This window comes from Centroberyx gerrardi, chromosome 6, assembly GCF_048128805.1.
Source record: "Centroberyx gerrardi isolate f3 chromosome 6, fCenGer3.hap1.cur.20231027, whole genome shotgun sequence".
Classification (NCBI taxonomy): domain Eukaryota; kingdom Metazoa; phylum Chordata; class Actinopteri; order Beryciformes; family Berycidae; genus Centroberyx; species Centroberyx gerrardi.
Genome location: NC_136002.1, coordinates 26987325 through 27006407, shown reverse-complemented (window position 1 = coordinate 27006407; position 19083 = coordinate 26987325). Strand labels below are relative to the sequence as shown.

Below are 19083 nucleotides of genomic sequence, written 5' to 3'. Positions count from 1 at the left end.
ATCCGAAACATCGTCATCTCTTCAGTTCTAAGTTCAGTGGATTGTGGATTTGTTTTTATTTTTTGGACATCTTACTACCTGGATGACTGAAATGAATCTACACAGACAGATTTCAGGATAAGTTAGGTACATTTATCAATTAAGCAAATAGATCACTTTAATGAGCCTGCTGATTTAGATAAAAGAAGATTATCTCCATCTATATTTCAATGTATTGCCAGGAGAATTAGACAATAGTGACCTAAGCAGGCATTGTGCGATGGACAGCTGGTCTCAGCTAAATTATAACTCGCGCTCCATGTGTGACGCCACCCACAGACTCATCATCTGCTCTCCCTCATATCATGGCCTGGCACTGTCCATCCATTCTTCTTCTTCTTCTTCTTCTTGTCTTTCTGTCTCTGCCTTATAGTTGGAAGACTCTGCTTTGCATTTCTGGAGTTACACAGAACAATGCCATCCAATGTTCGGCTAAAATTAGGTGGTTAGTGGTAAACTTTTATTTTCCAACACTCGAGCATGATCTTAACTCCATATCATTGGACTATGATCATATTAGCATAAGACGGTGACTACCTTTTAAAACTAATCATATTGTGTGCCACTGTCAAACTAAATGTACCTTCTGTACAGTAATTACATCGGAATAACCTGGTTATCTCAGGAGCCAGTAATGAGGTAAAACTATGGCTTCCGCATGGATGATGATGGATGATGACAGGTGACGGTCCCTTCATTCAATCATAATTAGTGTTAACAAGATTTTACATAAATGAACAAACTGATGGATGCAAGCAATATATAAAGAATTCTTGTACAAAGTAGACTGCCAACAGATTTACCTTTGGCATCTGAACCTAGTCTGTATCAGTGGAGAAAAAATAAAATGAAAATTAATAGTGACATGCTGTTCAGCCGAAGAAGATGAGAAAATTCCAAATAAAAACTGGTTAAACGTATGTATATGAAATAAAAAAATATATTAATTGCTGCAGTTTCCCCTTTAATAACACATAGGCAGGTGCTCAGTATAGGATTTACCTGTCTGTTTTTTTGAGAATGCCAAGGTGTGTTTGTTGTGTTGCTCCTCTTCATGCTGACAGGTGACTGGGATCTGACACAGAGAATCAGATATATAACAGTGATCCTGGGAGGAAAGACAACAGACATTATAGAAAAAACACATGTTGGATTACAAAAACTGCCAGTAACACTTTTGCATTCATGATAAACTGTAAGCTATATATGATTTTGCTGCATTCATTTGTCATCATGCGGGCTACCTATGTGATGCGTTGCCATTCATCTTTGTAGAAACTGATCTGAGTAAATTGCTTCTAATCACATTCATATCTTTACACTTTTTCCATTATTTTACCGTGAATATTTGGAGAAGGCACCAGTGAGAACAGGCATAAAAAGTAACACCTCTTCATAATTACTTACAGAAGGGCTATAACCAGATGCAACTGCTGTACCCAGTGCTGTTTAGTTGATTTAAGTGAGCCAGGCTAATTAGGAGATTGATTTGGGGCAAGGGTCAGTTTTCTGTCCCGTTATCCTTTATGAAGAAACAACTAAAGTAATCCTACAATACATTTTAGAAGAACACCATAAAAATGTCAGAACACCAAAGCAATATTATAGGAAAATTATAGTGATACCACAGGAGATCAAAAATACTATGTACGATAAACTCAGTATAAACTCACTTTGACTGAGTCCCTTTAGGAATATTACAGGTGATTTGTCCTTAGAAGCCTTGTTGAGACCGAATTTACCAAAACTTCGGCCTTTCTCGAAATCATTTGCACAGAATTATCTTCAATATCTTCAGTAATTATGTTCTATTTTTAACAACAATATAAAAAAAAAAAAACTCCAACGGGACAGCCCACTCACCTCTGAGCGCCCTAGCGTGTCCTCACTGTATCTTCCAAGTACATCCAGAAAACGACCCACTGCAGACTAAATCGTCCATCAGCCTGTATAAACGTCCCGGTCACCCTCTGAAACTCTGCTGCTACCTGTCAGACTGACTCTCACGTCCTGACTTGCTGCTGACGCTCCTGCGGCTGCACATCAGCGGGCGGGGCTTCAGCTTTTCTAGCAGCCTCTCTTGTCATTTTAGGGCGTGTTTCTCTACAACGTGTTGGCATCTGTTGAATATTCATGCAATATCTTTGGAGTAGTCACAAGTCAGTTGCGGATATCTGAAATTGGCACTTTGACTTGTCAACATTAGCCTACTAGTGGCAAATGGACTGCAGATATATAGCCTGAACTGCAAACTGAATTGCAGAGATCAATAAATCAGTTAGCCTAGGCCTACTACTAGTCAAAATGTAACTTTGACAAGTCAAAATGCAATTCTGACTAGTTGTTTTGTAAATATCTTAATTTGTCATTTTGACTAATCACATTTTGACTTGTCAAAAGTAGGATTGTGACCAGTATGCTCTAATGATTAAATGTTTAAACGGTCTTGTCATACTTGCACACACGGAATAGAAGGTTTTAAGTTCACCTGAATTGCATTGGCTTAGAGATATAACTGGTTCAAATAGCATTAAAGTTAAGGCTGTAATTCAAGTTATTCTCTCAAGTATGAAGATATTAATGGTCCCCTTGCCTGGAGGTTGCCTATTGTCACTCAATATGGTTTTGTAGCTCAGGGGGAATACTGTATAGTGTGTGTGACCGGATGAAAGCTTGTCTGAAAATAGATTACATGACGCAGTGGCCCATGTCTATGAAAACATAGAACAATCACGAAGAGAGATTTCCCTAATCCTCTTAACTCACGGTGCTGTCAAATGTGACAAGTAACAGACCATCATTAATTCAAGAATAATTTTATATAAGCAGTAGTCACTGAGTAATTCTGCAAAGCAATTATGAATACAGCCTGTTTCAAACGTAAGTATACATTTTATATACATTACTATACAGTATGAAAATATGATTATAAATATTTCCCTGTTTCTAGGTACACTTGTCATAGCTGGAAATTTGAGTGACTAAAGTTATGCATTTTTACATTATTAGGCTAATTATTATACAAATAAAAAAAATAAAAATGTGTATCTACTTTTGAAACACCAGGTATATTTAAAATGCAGTGTTGTACTTTTTAGAGTGTGACTTGAATGTTTTTGCTAATGATACAACACGTTGTAGTCCTTTGCTGCCTTCAGGTGCCGTCGGAAATATCACAACCACAAACTGAGCGCACATGAATGAACTAGTGGTAAATACCTCTAGGAAAGTCTGAATTTGCGCACCCAAATTGCCAAGATGTGATGTTTAGAAGACGTGCCGTTAGGGGAGATGAGCGGAGAACATGTAAGCAACAATTGATGATCAGGGGTTGACCAAAGCCTGCTTTCTATGTATTGGCATCAATGCTAAATATATAGCCTTCTGTTGCAGATATCTTCTGTTAAAACATCTAAGGTTTATTTGGACCAAATTACATCTAAGCAAAATGTAACACCCAGAGCTAAAATTTATGTTTTTGTTATCAGTGATTCTTGAGAAAAACAACTGCTCAGTTGCTTTGGTATTGGTTTTATGCAAAGTTATGCTAATGCAACATGCAAGCAGGTTAATGCTTATTTTGTATGCTAAAAGCTGGACCAGTTTTTAGTATTAACTTCTAAAACATTTCCTTCATTATTCACAAAACAAAATTTAACGAACAAAAAGACCCTTTTCCCATATATTTTTCATATTGACTTTGAAGCTTATAGCCTACGAGCTCACTAAGGAATTGAAGACAACACCTGAGAGTTAAATGTCTAAGACTCTTAAATGCATGTGACATTGTTTGAACGTAAAGGTGATTGCATCTTGTCTTTTTCTCTGTTCTCCCATGCTGTGTTACTGTAATCTATTCGGCTGATGTTTGATGTAGTTTGTTGACGCTGTGTAATCTGACGAGATTACGAGGCGCACCTGAAGGCAGCATTGAGCCAGTTTGAGCCCTCTGCTGGTCACGCCGTGGATTTCACCACCGACTGTCCCCGTTGTCAAGGCAGCGCGTCCTCGGTTGCCATCATGGCGTGACTGTACACAGACAGACTGAGAGGAGAGACAGCTGGAAAAATGGCAACTTTGCCAAATTACTTCTTACTTTTTTAACGGCCGACGAGCGTGTTGTCCCATTGAAGAAGCTACTGATATGTGGACTCGAATATCTCCTTTGCAAGTATATCTGCATCCTGCAAATGGTTGAGTGAAGACCCCAGAAGGTAGTGGTAACGTTAGCTAATTAGCTAGCCAAGTTAGCTAGCAGCTGAAGCTGTATGCCTGCTGTGTGTCAACAAGCATCAGCAGCTTCCTAGAATGCAAGCTCTGAAGGACAACTTCTTCTACCACTCGTATCCTGCTGCTTGGTGTGTGTGTGTGTGTGTGTGTGTGTGTGTGTGTGTGTGTGTGTGTGTGTGTGTGTGTGTGTGTGTCATGTCATTTATCATCTACTGTAGAAACGTTTGTTGCATGACCACACCTCTGTTACAAAGCAAATGTGGAGAAGCTTTCTTATTTGCCTAAGCCTAAAAAAATGAGTGGATTGAAATAATGTGTTCATAGTTAAGTGACATATCCAGGCTGAGAGTGTCCTCACATGACTGGCCTGTATAATCCACAAGAACTTTGACATTTTTTATTCATTCAAGTTGACGGTTGTGTTTAAGTGATATTCGCTACACTGCAGTTTCCTCCTTAGCTGTTCACTTGTAGACATTCCAGGCTCGGAGCTGATGGAGGCCTTGAAGATGAGCGACAGCTTCTGGTGGAGGAGCAGAGGTCATGCAGATCCCGCGCTCACAAGTTCTCCCTGGAAACCAACCGGCGCAGGAAGTCAGTTTCAGTCTAATAATAATGCATTTTTACATTGGAAACAACAGGTCTACGTCCCCTATCAGTTCACCCTACTGTCTTCATATTATTGCCTGCACCTGCGAGAGAGAGAGAGAGACCTGCTTATGGTTCTGGCTCTGGCTGGCACACCTTTGAGGATAAGGGCAGTGGTGGATGAGACATTCGGCAAGTCACGGTTGCGTTTGACAGGATTTGGTCGTCTAGACCTGGAAATAGATCTGTTGGCCCAGAGGGTAACTGTGGGTCAGAGCGCCGGCTAAAGCGCCGCCCTGCAAACGTTCAGCGCAGCATGAGGCTCAAATCCCTTACAGATAATAACCTTCTAAATCTGTGCAGCGGCTAAAAGCGAGTGTTGGCGTTTCTAAACACAGCGCACATGTTTCAGGGCAGGAAAAGGGGGTGGAGAGAGTGTGGGCTAATGCAAGGATGGTTGCAGTTTTATTGTATGATTATCTAAGAGGCAATTTAGATTTTCAGAGGCAAGTGATTATTATTCTTTAAAGCTACGTGGGCGCAGTGAAAAGCAAGTCCAAAGTTAAGACAACCTTATTTATTACATTGCATGATATGGATCTTAACACACACACCTCTCCAAGAGTTAATGATCCGTCAGCTATATACTGTATATATATATGTAGTAAAACAAAAACTCTTACTTTTATGGAAACTCAAAATCATACTTGCACCCACTCTGCAAAATAGAGAGGTGTGTTTGCTAAAAAAGTGAAAATGATCTACTGAGGTGAAAAGACAACCTCAGTGTTTATTACATTGCATGACATGGAGCTTGTTTTCCATGTTTGTTCCTTGTTTTACAGCTGTATCACGAATAGCAACTGGTTGCACTGATCAAACATTATTTAGGTGCTATTAAAGATCGTAAAGCAATATTTCACCTCAGTAGATCATTTACATAGATCAACACACCCGGTGCCAGTAACCACGATACAGCCTGACCGACAGCATGTTATTGCTTTTATACAACATGTGCATGATTTTTACAATAGTATCAAACACTAAACAAATATACAAGCTTTGGGAACGATGAAGTACAAAGTTTGTATATTGCGGTTAAAAGCACTTGTGGAACACCTCTTGTCCAATCACAATGCGTGATTGGAAACAATTTAACAAATGAGTTTGGGCCACCTAAATATTCAGAATTCAATGCACAATTACACAATTTTGTCTTATTAGTCTAATGTTTAACATTCATAATGGTACAGAAACATGTTCGCTAAAGGCTTGAGTACAAGTGCTGAACATGTTATTTTATAAAATGCTAAAAATTCAGTAATCAAATCTGCTCTGACATAGAGAGAGACAGTAGGATTTTTTTTATGACAAATGCATGCATATTGTACTATATTGTTATGTTTATTACAGGTCTTTTACCCATGAGCTTCCATGTGTGAGTGATTGATGCTCTTACACAAACATGTTGGTGCCCTGGTAGTGGCTGCCTAGTTTTCTGGGCCCCACTACTGTTAAAAATTCCCATCACTCTTGTCGACCTGGATTGCCTTTTTTCGCCTATTTTTGAGCTGTGTAAAAAAAAAAAAAAAGTCACTGATGCTGGATTACTTTGAGCCTGGTTGGTATCATTATTGCCTTCCTCTGTAAACCAGTAGAGAGTGGTAGCTTTAACTTATTAATGACTGTGTTGCAAACACACCTCGAGGAATGGACTCGGGTTTCTGTATCTAAAACGTGGTCACTCTAGACCTAATCAATTAGATTGTGCCTTAATTTCTTAGACTGCTGCTCTCTTTATGCCGCAGGGCTCTGGAGGAAAGGCGGAAGCAGTGGGATGTGCAGGAACAGCGGCTGAGAGAGAACATCCTGCAGCAGCGCAGACAGCGGGTGCAGGACGCCACCGAGCGCTTCCAAAGAGCCCATCTACCTCCTTCTCAGAGAAGAAGACAATGTTAGTGTCGCAGCTTACAAATCCCTCTTTGAGCTGAGAAATAACACACAATGGTCTTGACACGCTGTAGTAGGCTATGAATCTTTCCCTTTATGATGTTTCAGCTTTTAGAAAGAACGTCCCAAATATTGAAGATGCGCTTAATCAGATTCAAGGCGCCTTGAGTTCATACAGCCGGCAGTCCTCTTTCCTGTCCAGCAACTCGAACTTTAGCAGGTAAAAAAAAGTCAACCCCTTGTTTACATGGGTGAAATTAAGACGCAGGATTCAGATTTTTGTGGCATTATTTTTTATATGTTTTACAGCAACTGGAGGAGTCACATCTTTGATTTATCTGTATATTTTTCCGTTCTTTCCATAAAAAACAAACCGTTTGTCTCAGGAGCTGCACTCCCTCTCCAAAGCCTCCCACGGCATCAAGAGCCTCCCACCGCCGGGCGCTCTCCGCTGTGGAGGCTTACACCAAACTGCTTCAGGAACATAGCATGACCGGCTTCAAGAGCAGTCAGCAGCTTTTTTTCAGTGAGATTCAAGACGCACAAGAGAAGGAACGAGACACTTGCAGTCCTCAGGTAGGTTACTTGAGCCGAATGTGCAGTAAGACAAAAGGATGTAGTTTGCCTCTGTGCTCGGTGTAGTGCGGAGTATTGATCTGGTCGACCAACATAAACCAAGGCTTATACTGATATATTTTTAATCTTTCCGCCCTCTTCATGTGAGAGGCTTCGGACTCGGCCAGCCTTGACTAGTTCTCAGCTCTGAATTATTACACTCACTGGCCCTTTGGGGGAACTATAACAAAAGCTCAGCTTTTCTTTAAGAAGGCTGGATTTTCTGGATTGTCTCCCCCTGTCTCCCAAAGTGTTTTTTGTGGGTTTTTTCCAAAACATATTTTTTTTGCATCTCATCCTACACATGTAGACCTACAGGGGGCAGCAGGGTGGCATGAGTCCCTACCTGCACCAGGGACACCCCTCCTGGCTGCCGCTACACTCTGACCCCTCTGGTGAAATGTATGCATGTGAATAGTTGCTTCAATAGATTTATGGTTTATAATTATAACAGAGAATTAGGTTATTTCTTCGTTTATGTGGGAGCACTGTCCTCACTGAGTGGAGCAGTTAACTCTGCTGGTAATAAATAATAATAATGTGATGCTTTAATGATCCCTGCAGGTAGAAATCTGATATCTTGTATATGTGTATGACGGCATGGGAAATATGCAATGAAGGCCATGAGCCGCATTTTGAAACTTGTACCAACTCAGGTGTGCGGACTAGACTTCCACTGAGCTACCAGAACACCTCAAAGGTACTGATGTCTGCATGAAATCCTGTATAATATGTGTAATACCCCTTTATCACACCTGACTCGGGAATATTAAGGCTTCCTGATCCAGGTCCATCCTGTGGAGGAGGCAATTCACCCCCAACCTTGTACACAAGATTGTCCCGTGTCTCTACCGTTCACCCCAGACGCAGGACAGACCCGTGTATGCGAGTGCACTGCCTTAATCGTCACTTATCTATGGGCTGTCACCTTATAATGTCATCAGAAGCAGACATGTTTACATTCTGTGCTGCTCAGCGTGGCAGACAAGACGACGCTTCAGACGCTGTTCTGTGAAGCTCCTCTGTTGTAGCCGCTGTAAGGTCTCAACTTTGTAAACAAGCACCTTATATAGTGCGCCTTTTTACGTAACACTCGTGCCAGAAAAGAAGTGTGGTTTCATGGCACGGGCTAAGCACTGGACTTTCACACCAAGCGGACCGGAGTTTGACCCAGGTCCCAACCCTGATCTCGACCAGGGTTTTTTTCCAGGTCTGCTTACCTGGGTTGACCCTTTCACACTGACAGTATTTTCTCGGGTTGCTAATCCAATGTAAAAGGGGCGTAATACATGAACTACAATTCAGCAAGTGTACATAACAACTATAACACCACCTATTTTGTCATATTTTCAGGGGGTAGAATTTGGAATGTGAGCTTAAATTAAAAATGTTATGGTGCTTAACATCAGTGAAAATTCCTTTTTTTTTTGCACAGGAATTTAAAGTAGGTTAACACCCCCTTTGTCTGAAGGGAAAAATGTAACATTTGGTAGGGGACTTATCACCTTTAAGAAATTGTTAACAAATACAGCTGCCAAACTTTTGTTCTGTGGCATTCAGTGCGCTGTTGAGGGGAAAATGAAAAGGGGCATGAGGTAAAGTGTAATCCTAGCCTTGATTTGCCTGCCAAGACGTGCTTGAGCATCACCAGAGCAAACAAGGCCCCTTTTAGAGAGATGACTAGTGCATCAGAGTACACTATGACACTCAAATTCTCTCTCTCTCCCCCTCTCTCTCTCTGTCTCTCTCCCTCTCTCTGTGTGTCTTCCCCTCTCCCTCTCCCTCTCTCTCTCAAACACAGAAACAGTATGTCACTTGTTTTGTTTGTGTTGGCCACCTCCAGATATATGGAAAATGTAATGCATACTGTTGTTTGCTGCTCATCATCACTCTTTTGTCTTCATATTTTAGGAGCACCATGCGTATCATCTCAGTCATTCTGAAAGCCTGTCAAGTCTGGACAGCTTGGAGAATGAGGACCCCAGCCACAGCACAATACATCTACAATGTTCCTATTCATCCTTGTTGCTTGACTCGGAGAAGCCCCAGTCACTCCAGAGAAGCCAAAATGATTTGTGTCCGTCATCTGACCTAACTTCTTCCTCAGCGGCCATGCTTCTCGGTGATAACTTACCCCAACCGAGAAAGATGCATGACCCTAAGCCCAAAAAACAAGAGGAGTCTGAAGGGCTAAACAATAGGATGCACAACCCTTCTCAAGCCACACGGGGGTTCACATCTATTGAGCAAACTCCTAAAATGGAAGCCCAGCCCCCTCTGGGCAACTGCAGTCTGTTAACTCTTTGTGAAATTATTGATGCAGAGCACTATGGGGAAAGCCACCCACAAAACAGTCCCAATGACAAAATCACAGTGGTTACAAATAACAAAGTTGCTCCAGGCAACACAGCGCTTGAACTTTCTTGTCTCAAACAGGAGGCGCAGTTTGATGTCCGGCAGCAGAGCGTCCATGATGACAGACATGCAAAACATCCATCAGCTACAGAAATCCTTTTGCCTGCTAAAAACGGCAACCACAAAGACATTTTGTTTGAGGCTCTCCCAAAGCCCAATACTTTCTTGAAAGATAGCACCACAGATAATGCCCCACATGAAGAAACTATCCAGCAAACAGGAAGAGAAAACAACTATCTGTCATCCCAGAAAAAGTCTAGTGATTCCATAAACAACCTCAATAAGGTTTCAAACTCAGAATCCAAAATTGAGAAGTCTGTGAGCACAGGATCACTGCAACAAGCATGCTTGTCTAACATCAAATCAGACACTCCTAAATGCCTTAAGTGTCCTGAGGAGGAAGCACAAAGATTAGCTCTCTCAGCGGGGACATCTCATTCAGATTCCAAAATATGTGAAGTCCGAATCATTAAAGGAATCCTTAAAAAGCAGTCCAAATATGTGTCCGGAGACGCCACATTTGCGTATGGCTCAGGACATTTGATTTTTGCAAAACAAGTAGCCTTAACGATTAGAGATAGCGTTGAATTGACAAGGGCGAAAACCAGGGATGTGGAGGGCAACAAGAGTGTCAAAAAGAAGTTGCGCTGGTTTGATGAAGTAAATTTGGAAAAAGAGGACAAAGAGCAGAATATAAACGTAAGGAAACAGATGAAAGGCAGGTCTTCCAATCTATCTCAGTCAAAGAGCAGCCCAGAAGACCACCAGCTGAGTCTCGCTTCGGTCTCAGGGGCTTCCAGGCCCGGACCTGCCATGACCCCTCCAGCCTCCACTGGTTATCACTTTACAAAGCAAGCGTGGGCAGATGTCGGGGTTCAAGTCAGCCTGCCCCAGGAGCGAGGAGACGAGGTCAAGGTGCCGCAGAGCAGCACCAGGACGGCTGGCCCCAAGGTCCCGAGGAGAGCGCGCTCTGCCCGAGTCGGAGTGGGTCCTGTTTCCTCGCGCGCCAGAAAGGGCACCGTCGTGCGACCTCAATCTGCCACCGAGGTCAGTCAGATTGCCAAGACCCAGGGGAAGATCATGGTCCCTCGCCCACCTCCCAGGATGGAAACTGCGGAAGAAAACGCGGGAGACAAGACGCCGTACATCACCAAGACTCCTTACGGCGTGGATCAGGCCAGTGTGAACTGTAAACAAGCTCTGCCTGAAGAGCAGGCCTCGCACAAGGACAACTCAAAGGGCTTTTTCTCACCTTACACACATCACGTAATCAGAACAGATAGTAGTGTTATGTATACACCGCTGCCACCCTCGTATACCTGCCCCGTCTTGGAGGGCAGCACCAAAGGCACGCCTAGCTCGGGTCATCAGGAGACTCAGGGCTGCGGTGGGAGAAGAGGGCTGGTGTACAATGAAAAAGGCCTCTGTTTAGATTGCACTCCCACAGAAGAGGAGATCTCACAGCTCTGGCATGGTGTCCGCACTGCCTTAGCCACCAAGGACGGTAATGTATATTTTGGCTGACAGCCCCTCACACAGCTTAGGCCTAGTCCATGTGTCTGTTGTTGCCTGCAGGGATGTGTAATTTGGACTTTTGTGCAGTTTCTCTTAAGCTTATTTCTTAGCATTAGCTATGCATCTTCAAATTTCAAGCCAGTTGTTTAATGATTGGTTTCTTTTTTCCAATCCGTACATTATATTTTTCCCTCTTATCCTGTTGAATCTTTATCCTTACATACCATTACAAGCCCTGTGACCCCTAAAATCAATCTTTTTTTTACCACAAACTGTGTTCACACCTTGTCATAGACGAAGGAAAATCCAATGAATGGACTGTATGCTCTTTGTGTGTCTGCCAATTTGGAAAGTTGTATGAGATTCTTAACAGATATTTTTTCTCCAGAAAGCTGTTTTTCATAAATTGCATCGATACGCCATGTTTTCTTTGGCCCCTTGTACTTACCACTGTTTATGAGATTACTATTTTGTTGAAATAGATCTATATAATAACAGAGATACTGTTCTTTTTGGGTCATCTTATGTTCTGGTGTTGAAAAGTCCGAAGTTTTGATTATATACGTGGCGAAAGGGAAGCGAGTAACTTCTGAAAAGTGAACGCTTGGAACATTCTCTTAGACTTTCTGTTTTTTTTTATAATCGACTTAGGTGACCCTAGAAACTTCCTGACTCACAATGGCCCGTTGTCTGCCTTGCCTCAAGCCCGTGCCAATCTGTCCCATGTTACCATCAACGGTGATAGTCTTATCAGTGGTGTCAAAGCCGTCACAAGAATGGGTGGCTTCTTTCTCTCCCCTTCCAATGGTGAGATCAAACGCTGCATCTAAACCACATTTTCTCATTGCATAAAAGAATACTATTTAGAATGTGTAATTACTTAATTTACGCTTCAGCCTGTATGTCAGCACTACTTAGAAATATGGCACAGCTTAACAGTGCTTACACACACAAGTTGAGCTGCATGATATGGACAACATATATTGCATTTATTTGATAAATATTGAAACTGTGATATGGCTTGCAGTGTCATTTTAAAGGGACAAACAGAAAACCCTAACAAAACAGAAAAGAGTTCTGTCCCAAAATGACATTTGGAACCAGAACTCACGTCTTTATTACAATACAAATATAAAGTTTTAAACACTTTGAGTTGTGTACAGTATATCAGGGAAAAAATGAATTAAAAAGCTGCCATATTACAGCTTTACAATATAGATATCATGTTCCTGCATATTGCTTATTCAAGTCACAAACTGAACTAATTTGTTTGCCGGGAGTCAATGAATGAATTTTGCTGAGCCGGCTTTAACGCACTGTGCACATCCTCCCTTTATTACAGCTGATTGTCCTTCAGTATGTTTGTTTTGCTCCATTTATTTTACAGCACTTTGCATCTTTGTTAAGAAAAGTGCTACACCTTGCAGTTATTATTTAACAAGCTCAACAATAGCCGTTGTTGTTTTCAGTCAGCTTTTACTGCAGACTAAAGAATTTGTAATGCATCTTCTTTAGAGGACCGCCGGCTCCTGGGCCTCACCGTGCTGTAGTTAAAATTCAAACCACTGTTGCTGTAGTTTTTTGTTGTTTCTGTGTGATATCAATAGAAGTCAATCTCTCCTTTCAGCAAGGAACCTCGTCAGACGGCCGGCCCTGGAGAGTGGCGGTGGCGGCGGCGGCGGCGGCGTCAGGAGGAAGGCCGGTGCGGAGCCAAGCAGACAGCTGGCTCCTGGCTCGGGGAACAGAAGGTTTCCTCTGCCCTCTCAGGTACGTGCATGCAGTTGCCCTGTGGGGAGGCACAGAGAGAACAGTTCCTAAACATCACTAAAGGGTGTGTTAGAACTTGCTGAATCGGTTTCACAATCCCCTTTTCATTGCTGGTAAAAATCCACCAGACGCCACGATTTAGGCTTTTCAAGACGAGGCTTTCCGGATAGACTTGAGTCGCCAGTGTTTCGCAAAAAAGTGCCGCTGAGTCATGTCATCTTTTGTTTAGAGCTCGTTTTGTTTGTCCATGCGTTTGTGCTTTATGCCTGTCACCTAGAAATTTTGCAGTGTACTGTATTATTTAAGGTTAATCTAAATGACTTTAACCTTATATGTTCTGTTTTGTGCTTTCATTTTGCTTAGCCAACAAAACAGGCCACAGACCCAGCTAGACCTTTCTCCAGTACTTATGACGTGGCACTTCCATACGAAGGTATTTTATGTGCATTGTGTGTCTGTGTGTGGGTTTCTGTCATGGATGGAAGGAAACCTTTTAATCTTAAAAATCAACACTGTCTTCTGTGAAATTCACCATCTCATAGGACTCTCTTGCTTGCCAGAAAAGAATCCTTCAAAGTTTTTAGGAGTAATGTAAAAGTAAAACTAATTTTCTCATTACAAACATCTATCACCAATAGACTGATACCACGCTTGATAATTTTAACAGTACAAAAGGGACTTAAACATGTGAAATTTAACGTTTGTTCGATTTTTCGTACAGCTGCATTTTACACATAAATGTACAAACAAACTGAAAAATGAAGCCCGTCGTTCTAGTCAAGTCAGAAGTAATGCCTCTGATGTGCCTTCCCCTCCGCTCGCAGGCTTGGAGAGCGCGGCCCAGTTTCACCTGGCAGAAATGCACGGCGAAGGCCTGCTGGAAGAAAGGGATATTATGGCTGCTATGGAAACGGCCCAAACACAGAGGCCTGGAGCGGTGCAGCAGCGCGGCCAGCAGCAGGGACTCACCGCCATTTCCTTGGAGGAGCAGAAAATCCTCCTCTCCCTGGACAGACTCAACCACCAGCTGCACTGTGAGCGCCTTGCACCAGGCCAGAACTGATCAACTTGATTGTAGTTAGCAGAGGCGGGGACTCGAGTCGCATGACTTGGACTCGAGTCAGACTCAAGTCACAATTTTAATTGCTTGAGACTTGACTTGATGCATGAAGAGAAGACTTGAGACTTGACCTGACTTGGGTTTTGGTGACTTGGGACTTTGATGACTTGAAAAGGTTTCTAAAGTTTTGACAAAAGACTTCAGAATCTTCTTGTGTTTGTGCAAATGACTTAGATTGAAAGTGATGAGATTTGTTCCACCAGACGACTGAATTTAAATTCTGTTTTCTGAATTTGTATGGAATGATTGAATTTATTGAAGTTGAAACTGATTATAGAAATCAAACTCATGATGCACTTACCAAGTTTTTATCCTATTAAAACCATATTGCAGTGAAAAGTCCTAGATATTTAGTTTTCTTTAAGATATTAAATTGATACTGGACTCTTGACTTGTTCTGACTTGACTTGATGTTCTACATCTAGACTTGGGACTTGACTTGGGACTTGTGCCTCAAGCCTTGAGACTGACTTGGGACTCGAGCAAAGTTGACTTGGTCACAGCACTATTCTGGTTGAGGCACAAAAGCATTAATATGTTACCACTGCTGCCTCTCTTATTCCTCTGCAGGTGTTCAGGAGCATGTTGGGGGTAGTGCTGCTGTGCGCGGCCTCGTTCACATCGACGCGCCCGCTGTAAGTATGACGTTTTAAGGGAAATGTTGCTTGTCTTGACATTTGAGGTGACTTTGACGAACACATTCTTTTCCTCACCTTCTTCGGATGTTTTCAGACGAGGGAAGGGAAGGCTACGATCCATCACAGGCACCGCGCATTCTCAGCTGACAGCCGCTCTCGAAACCAGAGGAAATTCTGACCTGAGGCCTGTACGGTTCACAGCGGTCCTCACTTCCATCTGTGCGTTGGACCTGTCCTGTGGTATACTGTACGAACAAGCACTTTATGACCCTCTAAAAGGGACTCCGCCTCTTTTGAAACCACTTAATGTGCCTGCTGCTGCTGGAGTAACACCAAGCTCTGGAGATGTTTGCAGTTATCAGATTAGAGAGGATCCCTAGTTTGAGTTTAAAAAAAACAAATAGGCAAAATGAGATCAAATTGAAGTTTAAGTTATTGAGTTTGTTTTTGTATTTACGCCATCTGCTTGAGCAAGAACACGTTGAAATTTTGAACGTGTAACACAGTGACATCAGTTCACCTTGTACCTGTGCATAGATAAAATAAAATTTTGTTTAGCTTTTTGTTACCTACTTACTATTAAGCAATTACATTATAAGTGCCTACCGAAATTATAATGGCTTTGTTTTTTTATTTCATTAATTCAAAATGTCTGTATTGAAAAACGATGATACTTAATTGCAGCAGTAGGTCTACCAAAAACATATGACTTTATAATGCTTGCTTACTTGAATTGGAGTGAATGCTGCACGGTGTGGTGTGTTTTGCACTTTCTCTTGTACAAAGATCCAAACAAGGACTTCCACTTTTTGATTTTTATATCTTGATGCGACCCATATAACTAAATGAAATATTGTAACATTAGATGGCTTTGTCACATACATCTACTTCACAGTCAGGAATTGATGCAGATTTCTTGATTGTATTTGGTTTCCCCGTAGAGAATATATATATATATTTTTGTATACGATTAATATTTATTTTCAGCGCAATGTTTCCTCTATATATTTTATAGAGCGAGACTGTAATTTGGTGTCAGCATGGAAACTATCGGGGATACTATTGGGGATCGTATTGATAATGAACTAAATAAAGCTCTTTTATTAATATACTGCTGAACTGATTGGATTCTGTCCCTGTCTTATCATTTCCTCAGCCATCTGTAACACAGTCAATGAATGGACTGAGAGAAGGAAGCGTTTACAGAGTGAGAAATGTCGCAACGCCAAAGGTGTGTTTGCTTTTCTTTGATGGTTGTAAAAGGGAAGATTATGTCTTGTGCACTAGACTCAACCTACTGGCTCAACAAGGTGATGGTGTCAATCTCTGCCAGAGGGTTTCCTGCCTTCTGTTGCAATGCATCCACACTCAACTTTACTCTGGTTTTACGTCACTTAAAAAGGCTTTAAATGATAGCAGCATTATTGATTAGATGCTGAAACGATTTCAATTTTAGTTGTAGGCTGTTGTGTGGAGGAAGAGGATCTTTTATGAAATGTTTCTGTATCTCCCTCCCTAACAAGAGGTTTTACCAGAGGGGGAAAAAAAAGAAGGTGGAGAGGTTAGTGTGAATCCAGTTGCCCCTCCCTCAGCAGCGTGTCTGGTTTTGCCCCTCAGTCAGCCTGCTAGGACTTGTTCCAAGAGGTGGAAGAAGCCCAAGCTCATTTTAAGTGTCAGGGCTCTCAAATGTGACGAAACCTTTTTTTTTTTTTTTTTTTTTTGTTTAACTACAGGTTTCTGGTTCTTTGCATGTGTACATTCTGGGTATTTCATCACGGAGCTGAAGACAATAATGTGACTGTAGTGTGTTTTTGCCATGCAGAGTCATGCACCGTCTCCTCGCTAGCTTACACCGCAAGTGAGAACAGACACAGGGAGACAAAATATGCTCAGCTTTCCCGTGTGATGCCTGCAGCGGCCCTGTGACAAGCTGTGTGAAATGATCTATACTCTACTATGCTAAAAAAGGACAAAAGATGTCCACTGTGGTTATTTGAGGAGGGACGTGACTGTCAGTTCTGAGCCAGTGGGCATGAGGTGACTGCAGAAGAAAAAACACACACACTTTATTTGAATAGTCTACTGCTGATATCCAATGTATAATCAAGTAGCTATAATGTGTCAGTTAAAAGTCTACTGAGTTTCAGGTGATGCCATAGTGTGAAAAGTAATCAATAGATATTCAATGTCGGGGTTAGGTTTAATCTTAGGGCTTTATCCTGAATATGTGTGTGGTTTCTCAAAAAATCACAATTAGAGACCTGACCTAATACCCATAGATTTTATTTTTTTTGAACAAATGAATTTCAACGCACTGTACTTTATTGGCATGAAAGTAAAGAGCAATATTATATATTATACTGGTGTACTTCAGGCCTGCCCTCACAGATCTTACCTTTAGGCTACTACTGTTCATGTTCGGAGCCGAGTCATTATACAATAGTGAGCTTAATTATATTTAAGCCTTAACCAGCCCAACTCCCAGAAACTCAACAAGAAAGGGCAAGAGCATTGAAAATAAGGCAAGACATCTTCAGAGGTGCAAGTTCAAGCTTGTGCTGTGGTGTGTGTGTGTGTGTGTGTGTGTGTGTGCGTGTGTGTTCTGTGAGGCTGAAACTCACAAGGGTTTTAGTCATGTTATGTCACAGTCCATCTAACATGCAATGAGTGTCTGGCTCAAACCGGAACATTAAATGGATGTAGATAAAGAGATGAAATAGACTGGATAATATAACCGTATGGTCAAATATATGTATTTTTGCATATAACGAATGAAATTTTTTGCCGTATTTTAGATTCCATACACTAGAGTGTTATAATCAAAATTTTTACTACATTTGATTTTGGAAAGAAAGAAAGAAAGAAAGAAAGAAAGAAAGAAAGAAAGAAAGAAGATAATTGTGTACTTTATATCCAAAATTTCAGTCAGTGTTAATGTGTGTGTGTGTGTGTGTGTGTGTGTGTGTGTGTGTGTGTGTGTGTGTGTGTGTGTGTGTGTGTGTATCTGTGTGTGTCGGTGTGTGTGTGTGTGTAGCCTGAAAAGGTGGTCATTTGATCTGTTTGCAAGATCTAATCAGGAAAAGGTCTATAGTTTTAAGAAGTTAAGGCTTGGATTAGGATTAAAATTTGGTTTGGGGTGGGCCTTAAGTGAAACACAAGTGTGTGTGTGTGCGTGTGTGTGTGTGTGTGTGTGTGTGTGTGTGTGTGCGTGTGCGCGTGCGCTCAATGTTTATTATGACCTACCCAAATCCCGTAGGAGGCGCTCGTGCTCCCATCTGCACAGACCGTAGCAACTGTGCGTCACTATCCGATAATAGAACAAGACCGAGCCTTTTAAAACAGGAAAGACTGATAGTTTCCTCGCATTACAGGAGTTCACACTGACGCAGTGAAATACAACCAGTGGTTCAAACAACGCGTGCTGGTGTCCTGTAACATCCAACCAAACCAGACTGCGTCGCCTGAAGAGATGTTGACCAGTTGACCAAATTGGCCCATTCTGCTAAGTGGGTGGTCCCCTCCGGCTGCAGGCTGCAGGCTGCAGGCTGCCGGTCCGCTGCAGTCCATCTATTTAATGCGTCTGAGTGCGTTACAATGATCTGAAAATGACTACTTTCACCCAAACAATGGACATCTCTTGACCGGCTGCATGTGTGCGTGTAATGTTTCATTCACACATGTCAAAACATAACAAAAATCCTGAAATACTGTGCAGACATTAGACAGTTCCTCGATAATTATGTTGTAAATTATAGTGATCCTATAATACATTTTGGAAGGACACATTGAAAAATATCAAAGCAAAACAATAAATCCCTATAGGACAATTATAGGAATATTATAGTGATAGGAGTTTAAAAAATACCATAAAGTACGACAGAGTGCCACACACACACCCTGGAAGTCCCTATAGGAATATTATTGAATGTTTTGAAGTATAAGCGTATTTTTACACTAGTTTTTGCTCAGCTTGGGTGTTTAAAAATTGCTGCAGCGAGGCGAGGCGACCATTAAAAGTTAAAATAAAACCAAATCAAACAAACTGAAAGGAATAAATGAATAAAATCAACTTGAACCGTGGATTGTGACATCTGACGCGATCAGAAACACAGCAAGAGGCTGGATGTGTGACTGGCAGCCTGAGCACACATGAACACGGCTCTTTAATCTGTTCATCGGGGCTTTACAGTGTCTGCGGGAATTTAA

The 19083-nt window shown here is 41.7% G+C and overlaps 1 protein-coding gene across 1 annotated transcript; it reads left to right on the top strand.

Annotated features, from left to right (window-relative positions):
* The first annotated feature begins 4347 nt into the window (after positions 1–4347).
* cep126 (centrosomal protein 126) lies at positions 4348–15866 on the top strand. Its single transcript, XM_078283942.1, has 13 exons — positions 4348–4397; positions 4753–4863; positions 6666–6811; positions 6916–7027; positions 7194–7383; positions 9334–9412; positions 10280–11341; positions 12004–12159; positions 12980–13119; positions 13483–13552; positions 13944–14153; positions 14810–14874; positions 14972–15866. Exons 1-13 carry the CDS (start codon positions 4348–4350, stop codon positions 15053–15055), a joined length of 2475 nt encoding a protein of 824 aa, XP_078140068.1. The 3' UTR covers positions 15056–15866.
* Positions 15867–19083: the final 3217 nt, after the last annotated feature.

Excerpts from the sequence above, each read along its gene's own strand:
- cep126 (XM_078283942.1), top strand. The coding sequence starts at position 4,348 with ATGCAAGCTCTGAAGGACAACTTCTTCTACCACTCGTATCCTGCTGCT. Across the intron at positions 11,342-12,003 it reads TGCCTTAGCCACCAAGGACG|GTGACCCTAGAAACTTCCTG; the intron begins GTAATGTATATT and ends TAATCGACTTAG. Across the intron at positions 12,160-12,979 it reads CTTTCTCTCCCCTTCCAATG|CAAGGAACCTCGTCAGACGG; the intron begins GTGAGATCAAAC and ends CTCTCCTTTCAG.